This window comes from Panthera onca, chromosome E3 (assembly GCF_046562875.1).
Source record: "Panthera onca isolate mPanOnc1 chromosome E3, mPanOnc1 haplotype 2, whole genome shotgun sequence".
In the NCBI taxonomy this organism is placed as follows: Eukaryota; Metazoa; Chordata; class Mammalia; order Carnivora; family Felidae; genus Panthera; species Panthera onca.
In genome coordinates this window covers 29216461-29232521 of record NC_138354.1, presented here as the reverse complement: position 1 = coordinate 29232521, position 16061 = coordinate 29216461, and the positions used below count along the sequence as shown (strand labels likewise).

The following is a 16061-nucleotide window of genomic DNA, read 5'->3' as shown; positions in this document are numbered from 1 at the left end:
AAAACTGCTGACTTCTGGGCCCAGGTGACAGGTGTGGCACAAAACCTGAAGTGCGGGACATCAACCTCAGAGTTAGCACAGCACCTGATAAAGGATGCACTCAAAATCCATTTGCATGTGGGGCCCCTGGGTGGCTCAGTCGGTTAAACGTCCGACTTCAGCTCAGGTCATGATCTCACGGTCTGTGAGTTCGAGCCCCGCGTCCGGTTCTGTGCTGACAGCTCAGAGCCTGGAGCCCGTTTCAGATTCTGTGTCTCCCTCTCTCTGACCCTCCCCCGTTCATGCTCTGTCTCTCTCTGTCTCAAAAATAAATAAACGTTAAAAAAAAAAAATAAAAAAAAAAAAAATCCATTTGCATGTTTGTTGAATGAATAAGTGACCTACTTTCATTGAACTCAGCATTCATTATCCAACAAGTGATCTGTTTCTGTTCTGGGTCTTTTGGTTTCTTTGTTTTGGGGTGTTTTTGTTGTTGTTGTTGCTGGTGTCTGTTAGCCCGTAGCAAATCTTAAGGACAGATCCAACAAATGTTATTTTAAAAATGTATCACAGGGGTGCCTGGGTGGCTCAGTTGGTTGAGCTTCGGACTCTTGATTTTGGCTCAGGTCATGATCTCCCAGCTCGTGAGTACGAGACCTGCGTCGAGCTCCACACTCACAGTGCAGAGCCTGCTTGGGATTCCCTCTCTCTCTCTCTCTCTCTCTCTCTCTCTGCGCCCCTCCCCTGCTCTCACACTCTCTCTCAAAATAAATAAACAAAAAAACCCAAGGCGGTAACCGTAGGGCCCAAGGAACCCTGTCATTCAGGATCCGCTCTGGGTTTGCCCCTGTTCCACCAGCCACCTGATGCACGCGGCGGGGCGGGGGCGGCTCCGCGGCCGGTCTCCCACCTGAGCTCCTGCTGGGTGGCCGTGCTGTCCAGCGTGTCCTCCAGCTCCGTCTTGAGCGCCTCCAGCTCCTCCCCCAGGTCCCGCTTCTGCTTCTCGGCCTTGTTTCTCGCGGCCCGTTCTGAGTCCAAGTCCTCCTGCAGGTCTGAGATGTGACTCTCCAGCTCCCGGATCTTCTTGAGAGCGTTGTTCTTCTGAGCGATTTCATCGTCCAGCCTGCCAGCGACAGACCAGCATGGTGAAGGCCCTGGGGTCTCTGGCCCCCGAGATCTCACGGCGTGGCCAAAAATTGTTTCCAGGGACCAGATAATCCTGTTCCTTGGATATCGAAAGCATGTTCCCCCCATGTCCCCGAGACACGGTGGACCCCTTCCTGCTAGGTTGGACTGCGTGCACATTAGGACTCGTCTGATGTCCACAAACAGTGGTGAGTGTGTGTGTGTGTGTGTGTGTGTGTGTGTGTGTGCAGAGCATGGCCCCAGACTAGCAAGGCACCTAGTACACAGCAGGTGCTCAACAGATGCTGTGTAAACATCGGACAATTATTTCTCCCTAGCAACTACTCGTTTTCCTTTCTCCTCTTTGCTCTAACAGTGGCTGAGTGCCTGCTCCATGCGAAGCAGGTGACCAGGTAATGCTCGGGGAGGTATTTAAACCAGGGCCCCCAGTGTGGGGGAGGCAGCAACCGTGGGTCAAGGTGGGACGGGAGAAGCATCGTCCAAATGGCCGGGAGCACGTGAGGACTTTCATGGAAGGCAGCTCCCTCCTGACGCACGGTGGAGCCGGGCTCTTGTTTTGCCGTGGTGAGTGGAAAGGGAAAAGCGTGAAGAGAGGGCACAGAGGCAAGATTGCACAGGGCAGGGGCAGGTGAGATGGTAGGGAGCTTGGGAATGGGGAGCAGCTAAGAGAGAAAGCTAGATGGTCGGCTGGGTCCGGCTGTACGTGGCGGTGGGGGGACGGGGCGGGCCTCTGAGCACCAAGCTAAGGAAGCCGGCCTTCCCTGCACAAGCCAGCATGGGTTTATGCCCCAGGTGATCGCCCTCGCGCCCCCCGCAGCCCACGTTGGAAGAGATAGACCTGGCCAGGGGATTAGTCAGAAAGTTCTGGGGCTTTCACCCCAGCCCCGCCTCCGCAAGACTGTGTGACAATCACACGTTCCTTCACGTCCCCAAGCACGGCTTCCTGCTCAGTGACGTGGAGATCACAGCAGCGTACCGGCCAGGTGTGAAAGAACATACCGTCTGGAAAGACCCCGGCACGCAGCGAATAGGAAAACAACCCTTAGCTGGGGCTGCAAGATTCCCAGTATGAGGCATGAACCCAGCCAGGGAGAAGGGCAAACAGGGAATGGGGTCACCACCCCTTCCAAAGGACTGGTGGGATCTGGGGGCTGCTGCAGCCAGGGGCGGGAGGAGAGCGGTGGGCAAAAGTCAGGGGAGACGGGCATTAATGGCAAGGGCCCTAAGAGGGAGGGGCAGGAGGCTCATCCCGGCCTCGGGCACTTGGTGCTTGACATGCCAGTGGAATGGACTCCATGGGCAACTGGAGATGACAGAGGCCTGGAGGTCTGAGGGGCAGACGCAGCGGGAGCAGGGGACACACAGAGGATGGGCTCGGCGGGGACAGAAGAAAGTCAGTGGCACTGTTGTGGAAGTACAAGCAGGGCAGGGGAGGCACCCGGGAGGACGGAGGCCTGCCTGGAGGAGGAGGAAGACGGGGCCCACTGTGGCCCCCCGGGACACATGAACACAGGACGTCAGGATGCACCCCCCGCAGGCCGGGCTACCTGCTCAGGGCGGCCTGCAGCTCCTCCTCCTTCTTGGCCAGCTGCATCTTGAGCTCCGCGATCTGTGCCTGGAGGTCCGCTATCTGCTCGTGGAAGTCACTAGCCTCGCCCTCCAGCTTCCTCTTCAACTTCTCCAGCTCCTGCCGGCTCTTCTCCTCCTTCTTCAGCCGCACTGTGAAAAAGCCAGGGGCCCCCTCAGGAGGCAGCAGCTACCAGAAAGGCGCCCGGAGGACAAGCCTTTCTGCTCGGGCAGTTCACATGCACATGCACACACACACACACACGCACACGCACACACGCACCCGGCCCTTCAGGTAACTGTCATGGCCCAGACTGCTATCTTGTGGCAAGAAACTCAATGCTGATGAAAAGCCCCTTGATGATTACTGGCGTATTGGCCGCGGGAGCCTGGGGAGGGTTGTACCTCTCCTGAAATAACGTGCCACACTCAGATCTGCTCTCTGATCTTCCCAGCTTTACCATGTCCATTTGAAACCCTGTTGGGGGTGGCTGGGTTACCTTCCAGTTCTGAAATCATAGATTCGTGCTTGTTTTTTAGCTTGGTAAGGTTCTTGGCCTTTTCCTCCTCTTCTGCAAGATTTGTGGTTAAGTCACTAATCCTCTCTTCGAGGAGTTTTCGCTCCTTTTTGGGAAAAGAAAGAGAAATATCGGTAGCTTTTTTTGTTTCTCTTCTGCAAGACGGGCCTTTCACTTTTTGTAATTTCCAGATCAACAGTTGGCAGGGAACCCCCCACGAACACCAAGTGCTATGTTGAGGTTTAAAATGATAAAGAGAAGTTCCTTAACAGTAATTCCCTATAACCCAGTCACTTCCCATCTTGTGGGACCTCTGCCCCTCCTACTTCATGTTCTGGGCAGGCGTGCCCTCTTCCCTTATGACCACATGTCAGCTGTTCTCTGCCACAGGGCCTTTGCACAGATAGGACCATCTGTTGAGCTGTTCCTTCACTCCCCTTCCAGCCACTCTTCATTTGTCGGGTTCCCACTTCGATGCCGCTTCCCCCAGGAAGCCTTCCCTGAATGCCTGGTTTCCATCCCTCAGTGCTGTATTTTTACAATATGGTGAACCTCCTTCAGAACCCTGACTGTGATGGTCATTAATGGTTAGGTGTATGATTATCTATTTTCTGCCTCACTAGAGTATGAGCCCTGCCAGGGCAGCGCCCTCCTTCACCATATAGGCCCTGTGCCCAAAACAGGGCCTGGCTCATGGCAGGTGGCCAGCTGACATCTAGCTCAAAGAACTAAAGGAAGCCCAAACTCGGTGGGGCTGGGGAGTGGTTATTGCCTAGGGGGGGCCTGTGCACTGCAGTTTACATGGGGACTTTTGGGCACTGCAAGTCCCCATCCCAGAAAGCCCTCAGTCCCAGACGAAGCAGGACAGCCGGTCACCCTATTACGGACTGGAAGCAGTCCACGAGAATGAGGGAGAGGCCCCCAAGAGTCAGGCACACGTGGCTGCCTTTGCACACCCAGGGGGGCTCCACTGGCACGGAGTTTCTGAGACCCGGTGCTGGTGGGACCACCGGGGACCCCATCCATGGCCCGCCGGTATCCGGACGGCAGTCAGGAGGCCGCCTCCCGCTGCTGAAGCCAGAGCCCTCTGCGTGGCCTCCGGCGTCTCGTATTTGGCCCGAAGGGGCAAGTATCCGGAGCCCTCAGCCCCGCGGAGCCTGCCGTGTTAACGCAGACGCTGGCCCCACTCACTTTGGACAGCTTGTTGTTCTGATCATCCATGACCAGAATATCGTCCTCCAGTTTCTTGATCTTGGCCTCGGCCGTGACCTTCTCGAGCTGTAACTTCTGCCTCGCAGCTTCCTCCTCCTCCAGCTGTTCCTCCAGGTCCTTGGTGGGGGAAGGGGAAAAAAAAAATCACAGCCTCGCCCACCCCAGAGTCCCTTCCTCGGAGCTCTGGGGACTGACCCACCCAGAAGCTGGGCCTCCTCGCCCCTGTGCTCTGCGGTCTCCTTTTACTGGAAATACAAGTTTTGGGAAAGCACTTGGCTTCACGGGGCCTCAGTTTTCCCCGTCCGTCGAACAGGAACAGTAGATACCGTGGCCGTTTCAAACTATGTCCACAAATTCTTTGGTCCTCTCCCCTTCAGCGTGGGCCGGACTTAGCAAAGCGGTTCCAACAGATAAAATCGGGAAGAAGCCGCGGAGTATAACACCCGACATTAGGCTCTACGAGGCACCGTGCTCTCCTCTCCTCTTCCCTCTCCGGATCCACCCCTCCTTGCAGGGGAGCCAGCCGCTCTGCAGTGAGGACCCTCCGGCAGCCCCAGGGAGCAGCCCCCAGGTGAGGGACGGAAGCCTCCTGCTGACAGCCACAGAGTGAGCCTCGAGGATGGAGGGGGGGTGGGCGTTCTCCAGCCCTGGGCTCCCGTCCCAAGTGCAGCCTCGTGACAGACCCTGAGCCAGAACCTCCCGGCCGGGCCGCTCGCAGACCCCTGACCCTGTGACACAACGGCTGCTAAGTTCTGGGGGGCTTCCTCCCGCGGCGATGGCTAACTGATGCGCCTGCCCCTCACGTGGGGTTGTGCCTGAGAAGGTTTTCGTGGGCGGAGTGCTGGGTGGAAGAGAGTTGGGGGGGGGGGGGGGCAGCCTTCAAGTCCCCACCCTGGCCGTGTGGCCGCGGGCAGACGGCCATTCCTCTCCAACCCCCGGTCCCCACGCCTGGCCAACGGGGACACGCGGGACCCTGCGGTGAGGGCCAAGCGATTCGGACCCCCCCCCGCCCCGCAACGGGCGGCCCCGCGGGGCCTTACCAGCATCTGCTGGGCCATCTTCTTCTTCTCGGCCTGCAGCTGTTGGCCCCTGTCTTCCTCCTCCTCCAGGCGGGCCTCCATCTCGTGCAGGATCTCCTCCAGCTCCTGCTTCTTAGCCGCCAGGCGCACCCGCATCTCCTCGGCCTCGGCGTACAGCTCCGTCTCGGCCTGCAGCTGCTCCTGGAGCAGGCTCTTCTCCTCGGCCAGCTGCCCGCGGGGAGAAGGCAGGCGGCGGCTGAGCCCCGCGGGGGCGCGCCCGGCCGGCCGCCCGCAGCCCCAGCCACGCCCGGCCCGCTACCTGCGTGTGCCTCTGCTCCAGCTCCTTGAGCTCGCTCTCCGCCTTCTTCTGCAGCTCCTTGGTCTTCTGCAGCTCGTCCTCCTTGGCCTGCATCTCCTCCTCCTGCCGCGTCACCTGCAGCAGCGGCTTCACCTGCGCGCACGCGGGCACGCGTGAGCTGCGCTCAGCACACGAGGGACGGGCTCCCGTCGCGACCGAGATCGCGCTCCGCCACCAGGGGCGGGCGTACCCCGGCCCGCACCCCCTGGAGGGGGACCCCTGGGAACTCCCGGGGACCCCGCCGACACCTAGCGCGCAGAGGTCGGGGACGCCGCCGCATGTTCTAGAACGCACGGGGACGGCCGCCAGAACACAAGACGGTCCATCCCCGGACACACACGGCACCGAGGCTGCGAAACCGTCAACTAGGGCAACGGAGAAAGGCGCCGAGCGTCAAGGAAGAAGTCTCCCCTTCTCCCATGCAGTCCCTGCCCAGAGAGCGTTACTGCGGACAAACCAACATGTTTCCTTCCGAGGGGAAAACGAGAAAAAAGAAAAAAAATCTCCCACATCCTACCTCCCCATCAAGGTCATTACGGGCGTTATCGGCACTTCCTGCCAGCCTTTTACCAAATACACCCGAGATCATGCTGCCCAATTTTATATGCTGCTTTCATTACTTTAAACTGTAAGGTGGTTATTATTATTATTATTATTACCCCATTCCGTTCTGTCATCTTGACAACTTTCTTTTCTGATAGCTGTCATTTTTGTCGAACAGAAGTGGTGAGGGGCGCCTGGGTAGCTTAGTCAGTTAAGTGTGCAACTCTTGATATGGGCTCAGGTCATGATCTCACAGTTTGTGGTTTTGAGCCCCACGTTGGGCTCTGCACTGACAGTGTGGAGCCGGCTTGGGATTCTGTGTCTCCCTCCCTTTCTGCCGCTCCCTTGCTCATGTGCACTCTCTTTTTCTCCCTCAAAAATACATAAAGAAACATTAAAAAAAAAAAAGTGGGAGGGCGCCTGGGTGGCTCAGTCTGTTGAGCATCCGACTTTGGCTCAGGTCACGATCTCACAGCTGGTGAGTTTAAGCCCTGCATTGGGCTCTGTGCTGATGGCTCAGAGCCTGGAGCCTGCTCGGGATTCTGTGTCTCCCTCTCTCTCTGACCCTCCCCCACGGGAGCTCTGTCTCTCTCTCTCTCTCAAAAATAAACATTAAAAAAAAAAAAAGTGGTGACAGAGGACATCCCTGTATCGTTCCTGACCTTAGGGGAAAGCTCTCAGGTTTTCTCCATCAAGTATGATGTTCACGGCGGGTTTTTCATATAAGGCCTTTATTATGTTGAGGTATGTTCCCTCCAACCCTACTTTGTTGAGGGTTTTTAGACAGCCATCATTTTTAAGAGTTAAAAACATTCTATTGAATTAATGAGTCTGTTGGGGCTGGACGCTGGCATTTTGCTATTTTAAAGTTTCTTTTTAAAATTTATTTATTTATTTTGAGAGAGACAGAGACAGCATGAGTGGGGGCGGGGCAAAGAGAGAGAGAGAGAGAGAGAGAGAGAGAGAGAGAGAGAGAGAATCCCAAGCAGGCCCTGCACTCTCAGCACAGAGCCTGATGTGGGACTTGAACCCACAAAACTGTGAGATTATGACATGAGCTGAAAGCAAGAATAGGATGCTTAACCAACAGTGCCACCCGGGTGCCCTGACATTTTGCTATTTTAATAAGGCCATAACAAATACCCTGAATTTCTGGTTTTCTCTATTTCAGATGGCTTCCTTAGGACAGTGTTTCAGAAGTCAGATCAATGAAGATGAACCTTTCCAAGAAGAAGCTTCCCCTTCCTGTTGTTCCCTAGGCTGACTCCTGACTCCTTGTGTTCAAGCCCTCACCTGGCCCCAGGGAATCCCCTGTTGTATAGACTCTGGCTCCTTCCCTCCACTTATCCCATTCCACCTTTAGGTATTTATTTCCGTGTTTATCCGCTCCCTGTCTGCTCGCCCGCTCAACTAGAACATTCATGAGACCAGAGCCCATGATGTCTCTTCCCCCCGCGGTACCCCCAACACCTCGCACATGCCTGGAACACAATGGGAGCCCGATCAATATTGCTCGACGAAAAAGCTTTGTGCCAATTTTCTCACTCAAGAGCACGTAAGAGGAGGCTGTGTCTGTCACAGACTGTCTGTCACCACTTGGCACAACCGTTCGTGACAGCTAGTGACCCGGCAAGAACAAGCTTTGTCCCCAGAGAAGCACACAGTGGATACCCCAACAACCTGGAAGGATCTCCAGGGGAGGGTGCTTTGTGAAAAAGCCAGTCCCCACGATGACATACCGGAGGGCTCCATTTATGTAACATTCTAGAAATGGCCACATCACGGTAACGGAAAACGGATGAGCGGTGACAGGACTATGGCGGGGAAGTGGGTGTGGCCATAAATGAGCCACGCGAGGGGGTCCCTACGGTGATGGAAATGCTCTGGATCACAGCCAAGGTCATTCAAGGTCAACAGCCCCGCTTTGGGAGCATCTGGAGGGGACAGCCCGGGCTGAGCGTCCCCAGAGCAGGGGGGGGGGGGGGGGCGGAGCACTCACTTTGGTGAAGAGCCTCCACCACTGCCAATTCCTCAGCTTGAGGTAGGCCGCACAGTTCCTCTGAATCACCTTCATGGCTGTCAGCTGTTGCTGCCGCTTGGCAAAGGCCCTGGGGAGATAGAAGGGGACATCGTGAGGAGCCCTGGGGGGCCCAGCACCCGCCTCCCTGTGTTGTCCACAGGGTCCTGTCCCGCAGCATCCTGAAAGCAAGACGCATCTGCTGGGCATGTGGTTTTGTGATTCGTGTGGGGACATCCCCCCATTCTCTCCAGCTCAGGTTCTTTATATATATATATAAATATATATATATATATATTTATATATATATATATATGTATATATTCTTTATATATGTATATGTTTATTCTTTTTGAGAGAGTCTGAGTGGGCAAGGGGCAGAGAGAGAGGGGCAGAGAGGATCAAAGTAGGCTCTGCACTAACAGCAGAGAGCCTGATGCGGGGCTCGAACCCACGAACAGTGAGGTCATGACCTGAGCCCAAGTCGGATGCTCAACCTACTGAGCCACCCAGGCGCCCCTCTCCCACTCAGATTCTTCAGGAAGCTCCGAGCATCAGCACACGCACGTTGTCTGGGCACAGACCATTTAACTAATCTGGAGGCCAGAGCCCTGCTCACAAAATAGTGAAAACCCCAGCTCACAAAATAGTCTGGACTCGGGACGATGGTCCAAACTACACCAAGGAAGGCCATTCCTACACATCTCCAACCGTCCCGTGTCTTCCCCAAAGCTGAGTGTCTGACAAACCTCTTCTCTCCTTCGGGTGCATTTTAGAAATCTCAAATCTGACACCGAACCAGCGCTCTTCCTGTTTAAGGGCTGCTGGGTCTGCGAAACCACAGCACAGAGAGCTCCTTCCTCTTTCCCCTGCTCGGCCGCCATCTTGAAACATGGGTGAACTCTACTTAGTGAGGCTGGGAGGAACGGCATCAGAGAATTTAGTTATGAAGTTTAACAACGGGGGTCTGTCCCTGGACTGCAAGCTCCCCACTTCTGGCCTTGCCTGTCTTGGATCCACGTGGCAGTGAATCAGCCCAACACTATCAGGGCTCTGCCGATAAGAGCGTGGTCCATACCTCGTGGTAACACATGCCCTGGATAGAGAGCCAGTCTGCCAGCCCTGTTGTCCTCCTCTTTGGGATGTGAGTTTCCTTGAGGAACCTCAGCCCTCACGCAGACCCCAAGCTTCACAATCGTCCAAGACTCTGCCTTATGAACCCCTTTCGGACATGGGGCTACGGATGCAGCTCGACACTCTTTCCTCAGGTTCTTTACCACATTCTCACACTTCTCACACGATAACCAGGCCCTGCTCTCAGCCCTCTTCATGTCACACTTCATGGACTCCTCACTGACAACCCCATGGGGCAGGTGGGAGTATCCTCATTCTCCAGTGGAGAGACCTGAGCCTCAGAGAGAGAGAGAGAGAGAGAGAGAGAGAGAGAGAAACTTGTCCAAGGTTCACCAGCAAGTAAGTGGGGAGCCACGTCTAAAACTCCAAGGCCACGATCTTACCCCCTTCCCGGCCTGCCCTTGAAACTAGTGCGTGTCTCTAAAGCCGCACCATTTCTGTCTCTGCCACCAAAAGCAGCCAGTCAGTCACGGATGCCTCCGAAACTACACCGTGTCGTAGAAGCAGGGAAGCAGGACACGAGGCCTGAGAGCCTCTGGGAGTGTGCGCGTCTGGGCTGTTTGCCAGGAGGCGATACAGCATGGGGGTCCTTACTTTCTGGCCAGGTAGCCGCGACACATGGCCTGGAAAGCCATGATGACGTCGGTGATCTTCAAGTCTCGTTCCTCTTCCAGATGGGCCAGGACCCCCGTTCGGAAGAAGATTTTGCTCTGCCCGATTCTGTACAAGTTGGGGTCGAGTTCCAGGGCTTTGATCTGGAGGAGGAAAGGGGGACAGGTGTTCCCATTCTCGGCTGGAACACGGGGCCTATGTGAGGCATGTTAAGGAGGGTCCCGCCCCCACGAGCTCCTTGCGTCGCCGCCAGGGGCCGGGAGGTTTGCCGTCGGACTTCTGGGGAGGGGCTGGGGGCAGGGCTCACCATGAGAATGCAGGCCTGCTTCCCGTCCATGAAGCCTTTGGGAATGGCGTTGGCAGCCAGGATCTCGTAGCTGGAGACACAAGGGCGGGTGTCGCTGACCCAACGCCTCCCCTCCCCCCGCCCTGGCTCACACGGCCCCTGCACCCCCACCCCACCCCGTGCCTGCCCGGCGGGCTCACCGCTGGCGAAACTCCTGGAAGACGATCCTGTTGGGGAAGCCCTGACGGCAGATGCGGATGCCTTCCAACACCCCGTTGCACCGCAGCTGCTCCAGCACCAGAAAGGCGTCCAGCTTGCCCGACTGCGAGGACAGGGAGGCCAGTGGGCCCCTGGGGCCGGGACTCCGGGAGCAGCGAGCCCCGAATCTCAGGCCTGGGGTCCCACCTCATCAGGCCCACAAGAGGTCTCTCTGGTTCTTGGTGACACCGGCATCATGTGGCTGGACACTGCGGCTTCCTCCTCGTCACCTCTCCTTCCTCAGTTCTACAGCAGCGACCTCCCAAAGAACTCCCAACAGACCCGCTTCTCTCCACTGCCATCCGCTCACCCCCAGAGCACCCCGCCTGCTTCCCACTGTTGTCTTGCCTCCCCCCTGCAACCTCTCATACCCCTTCTCTAACATCAGTCGGATCATGACATACCCCTGCTTTCAAAAGCCCCCAGTGGCATCCTCCGGAAGGAAGGCCAAGCTCGGGGCAACCCACAAGGACCAGTCCCTGCCAAGTGATTCAGCCCTGTCTCTCCCCAATCCCGGCCTCACACCATCACACGTCAGCATGAAACAACGACCTACCTAGTGTTTCCCTATCTAGACCCTTCATTTCTCAACTCACATCTTTGCTTCTGCTGGTCCCTCTACCTAGGATCCCTGCCCCACCTCACCAAGGGGATCCCTCCTCCTTCTGGAGGCAGGTTTCTCCGAGCCCTGAGGCTGGAGTGGAAGCCCAGCTACACGTTATTCTCATAATTTACCATGTTACACTGTGATAGCAGCTCATTTGTCTCTCTCTCCCACTGGATCTCCCATAACATCAGCACCACTGGCACCTGGGGCTGGACTGGTCTCTGATTTTCCATCCGTGAGGGCCGCCCGGTACACCACAGGGTGTTTAACAGCATCCCTCCCTGGCTTCTATGCACTGGATGCAAACAGCAGCTCCCTCCCAGTTATGACAACCAACAGTGTCTTCAGACATGGCCAAATGTCCCCTGGGGGACACGACCGCCCCAGCCGAGCACCCCTGCACTAGATCACGATGCGAACCTGCAGGCAGGGACTGCAGTTCATCCAGCACTGTATCCCCAGCATCCGACACAGGTGCAGCTCAGTAAATATTGACTGGAATAACGAACGCGTGAGGGACCTGATGCCCTGGTCAGCAACTCCAGGGCTGAAAGCCCCTTCTGTTCCCTTGCTTTCCTTTGTCTCCAGGATGCGGAATGGGTACCAAATTCAGACAACCTGACATCCATGTCAGACGGAGCCCTTGGGGTATGGAGGGAAGCTTTCCTCCTGCCCCTTTACCCCGGTCTGCTTCTCCCTTTCCCAAAGCTGCCGGACGCTAGCCCCAGGGAGGACCTTCTGACCACCCAAGGAGCCGGGCAGGGGGCCTCACCCTCTTCTCGTGGTTGGGGATGATGCAGCGCACAAAGTTGGGTGTGGTATTGCGCAATGTGGTCATCAGCTTCCCCAGCTGCTCTTTGTACAGCTGCCCCACCGTGCGGAACATGCCCTTCTTGGTCTTGGAGGCGCTGGGCAGTGAGCTCTCGGTCATCTTGGCCATCTGGTCCAGGCCCACAATGCGGTCCACTGTGGGGCACATTAATGTTGGTGTCAGCCTCTGGCCCACCCAGGAGCCCTCAAACCCCCACAACAGGCCAGAAGACCAGAGTGTGGAGACCCCAAGTCCTCTGCTCCCTCCTGGGGAGCACCACCCCCTTCTTTCCTTTGCTGGCCAACACCTTTCCTCTGGCAATAGGTAAAGGGAGGTGTGCAGAGGATTGCTTTCTGTGTATTGTCTATTTGGGAAATCCTGAAAGCCCCTGAAAGCCCAAATTCTCTCTGATGTTGTCACAGAGACCCGGGAATAAATCCTGCTCATGCCATGGCCTTGGCCTGGTGCCATTTTGTGCCTCAGTTTCTCCTTCTACAAAATGGGGGTAGTAACAGCATCTACTTTACAGGGCAGGAGTAAGTGAATAAGGCATGGAGAGCATTTACCCCTCCTGCCTGCCTTCAGTCCTTCATCTACCAACAAATGTTTTTTGAGAGCCTATTATGTGCCAGGCCCCGTGGATATAGCCATGAACAAAGACCCTGTGTCTCTACACACACACCCCAGCCCATACTCTACACATATTCTAATGGAAAGAGAAGGATAAATGTTATGTATACAAGTAATATTCTAAGTGGTGAGGCATGCTTAGAAAGATAAAGCAGCATAAAGGGGGAAAGAGAGTGATGGGAGTGATCTCTCTGATAAGTTATTTGAGCAAAGGCCTGAGAGAAGTGAGTGAGTGATCAGGTAAATATCCATAAAAATAATATTCTGGGCAGAAGATGTAGTAAGTATTCCAAGGTAGGAATCTGGCACATTTACAAATGCTCAACAAAGAATATGTGGTGGTGTTATTGCAACCACCAAAAGGTTCTTTTTCTTTCAGAAGGAGAGACTTTACCAGCCCAGTGGGTCCCACGCATGCCAAGCTCAAACCACTGGCATTGCTATGAATTTCCCTTAAAGCGCTGCTCTTCCTGCACCCCATGAATTTTGCTAAGTTGTGCTTTCATTTTTATTTAGTTCAAAGTACTTTTAAATCTCTCTTGATAAATAACACACAACAAGAAAGTTCTTCTCTGAGTCACCTGTTACTTAGAAGTGTCTTGTCTAATCTCCATGGATACAGGGATTTTCCAGCTACCTTTCTCTTACTGATTTCTAGTTTGATTCTATGGTGGTCTAAGAGCAGACACTGTATGCTTTCTATTCTTTCAGACTCATTAAGGTGTGTTTTATGGCCCCGAATGTGGTCTATCTTGGTGGCCATTCCATGTAAGCTTGAGAAGAATGTGTATTCGTCCATTGTTGGATGAAGCCGTCTATAGATGACAGTTATATTCAGTTGGTTGAGGTGGTTCAGTTCAACTCCACTGGAATTAAGATCCCCCATTTCTGTCCCTTGTACTCAGGCTCCATGTAATAAAGTCTTGTCTCCTGCAAGACTTTGGGCTCCTTGAGAGAAGGAACTTGCTGAGTTGGTCAGGAATCCCAGGGGGAGATGCCATTACCCCATCCCAGGGCCTGGTACATGGTGAGCATTCAGGAGACATTTGGCACAGCAGACCCCCACGAGCAGAATTCTCTACTACACCAAAATCAAGGGTGGCCTGTCCTATAAGCCCAACACCCACAGGCTCTGTGCCAAGGACAGAATTTGCTGTGGGCACCAAGGTCCAGGAACAAAAGCAGAAAAGCCCACTGCCCCTAACAGTCATCACAGCAGCTGGCATGTACTAAGCCTTTCCTATGGGTGTGGCAGGTGCTGAGCCCTTCACATGGATTATCTCTTCGCTGGTTCTCAGAGGCAACCAAAGTGTGGTGCCCAGAGCATCAGCAGTATAACCTAGGAATGTGTTAGAAATGCAAATTCCGAGGCCCCACGTAGACTTGCTGAGTCAGAACCTCCTGGGGTACGGCCCAGCAGTCTGAGTTTTGACACGTCGCCCTGGAGATCCTAATACATGCTCAAGCTTGAGCCTCTGGTCTAATTCTACCCTCACAATAATCCTAGGAGAGCTGGGAACTATTGTCATCTTCCTGGTTTTACTAAAGAGGACACTAAAGCTTAGTGATGTCAAGAGACTTGTCCAAGATCACACAGCTAGTGCAGGGCAGAGACAAGATTACTGTCTTTGTGGCTCCAGATGGGAACTCGCCATGACCCTTGCACTACCGTTTCCTCTATTACAGCCTGTGCCTTGATTTAAGACCTTCCCCCTGGGGTCCAGGTGTGGGATTGAGGGGTCAGGGGTCACCACTCAGGAAGTGGCTCAATGTGTCAACAAGTCATCCCTGACACCCGCCCACACTGCCCTCTCCCCACCCCACACAGGCCCACCCATCCTGGGAGGAGGCGTGAGAACAGGCCAGGGGTAGCTGCAAGGAGGTAGAGGACTTGGCATCCAGTCCTCCAGTGCCAGTAGGCAGGGCCTCACCGTCCTTCCACAGGTCGGCCACAAACTTGTCCGAGGAGGCATTGAGGAGGGAAGTCACGTTGTCATTCAGCGGGTCCATGTTCTTGGTCAGCCAGGCACTGGCATTGTAGTCCACCTGCCAAGGATCCCACCACTGGTCAGGTGTTTCTGCTTCAGTTACAAACTAAGGGCAGGGCCCACGGCCTTCTGTTTCCCTCCTGGATCCTCCCAGGTCAGAGCGGAAATGGCATTAGAGCCGCCATGATGGGAATCCGCAAACACCAATGAAGAGACTGATAGATCAGTATGTTAAAGGGCCCTGCGCATGGTGGGGCATCAGCCAACAGTAGCCATTGCCAAGCTATCCTTGCCTTCTCTTAGCAAGCTTCTGGCAGCCTCCTTTCTGCAGAGCCCGGAAGGATGGCTGTGACCTCCTAAAGGTGTAGGGCTTTGGGGGATGGCAAACACTCTCCCTCACACCCAAAGATCTTCTCTCATGTGGAGAAGACCGGGCAACAATTAAATTACGTTTGAGGATCTCATTTCCCATCTGTGATGAATGTAGTTTGGGTAACTTGGAGATTCTGATATACGGATATAAAGAAAAAGGATACATAGAGCTTTTTAAATTCCTAACTTGAACACTGACAGTGGCCAAACTCTTAATGCTATTATTGTGACTATGAAATGGAAAGAACTTGTAAAATAACTCTGGCGGGTTATTACGGGATGTGGGTTATTATGATGATAGCCAGGCCTGATGGGAGAGGGAACTAAAAAATATCACTTGGAAAGTAGGGAAAGGAAAAGTGTTACTCTAGGTGCTTAAGGGAACGTACACTCCCTTGAATATAAGGTAGGAGTTGGCAAGCGTTTTTGGTACAAGGCCCAGATAGTAAATGTTTTCAGTTTTGTAGGCCACAACTTCTTTGTCACATACTGTCACAAGCCATCAAAGACATTATGTAAATTAATGGACGTGGCTGTGTGCCAATAAGACTTTATTTACAAAAACGGGCTGTGGGCCAGATATGACACATGGGCCGTGGTTTGCCAACCCCTGGTATAGGGCATTGCCTGTTTGTATGCGGCAGTTGGGGGGCGGGTAGGGGAGAGAGAATAAAATACTCAGATTCTGCAAGCCAGACTAAGCTGTGTCTTTTCTACACTATCCAGGACCCTCAGGAGCCATGGGCGAAGGTCCTATATATTTACAGCTATCAAATGATGATCATCATTATGAAGAAGGAGGAGGAAGAGAGAAGTAGGGAGGGAGGGAGAGGAGGAGAAAGAGGCAGAGGGGGAGTGGAGGAAGAAGAAGGAGGAGGAGAAGGAGAAGAAGGAGGAGGAGAAGGAGAAGAAGGAGGAGGAGGAGGAGAAGAAGAAGAAGAAGGAGAAGGAGAAGAAGAAGAAAAAGGAGAAGGAGAAGGAGAAGAAGAAGGAGAAGGAGAAGGA

At 54.4% G+C, this 16061-nt stretch overlaps 1 protein-coding gene across 5 annotated transcripts in view; it reads right to left on the bottom strand.

Moving 5' to 3' along the window:
- The window catches only part of MYH11 (myosin heavy chain 11), a 124252-nt gene that overhangs the window by 20686 nt on the left and 87505 nt on the right, over window positions 1-16061 (bottom strand). For all 5 annotated transcript variants that reach the window (XM_078439751.2, XM_078439747.2, XM_078439748.2 and 2 more), the window contains 12 exons: window positions 14628-14742; window positions 12028-12221; window positions 10591-10712; window positions 10412-10481; window positions 10087-10247; window positions 8341-8449; window positions 5760-5891; window positions 5462-5668; window positions 4401-4538; window positions 3192-3315; window positions 2673-2844; window positions 890-1102 (listed from right to left, as the gene is read on the bottom strand). In XM_078439751.2, coding sequence (XP_078295877.1) covers window positions 890-1102; window positions 2673-2844; window positions 3192-3315; window positions 4401-4538; window positions 5462-5668; window positions 5760-5891; window positions 8341-8449; window positions 10087-10247; window positions 10412-10481; window positions 10591-10712; window positions 12028-12221; window positions 14628-14742 — 1757 coding nt within the window. The remainder of the gene's footprint in view (window positions 1-889; window positions 1103-2672; window positions 2845-3191; window positions 3316-4400; window positions 4539-5461; window positions 5669-5759; window positions 5892-8340; window positions 8450-10086; window positions 10248-10411; window positions 10482-10590; window positions 10713-12027; window positions 12222-14627; window positions 14743-16061) is intronic.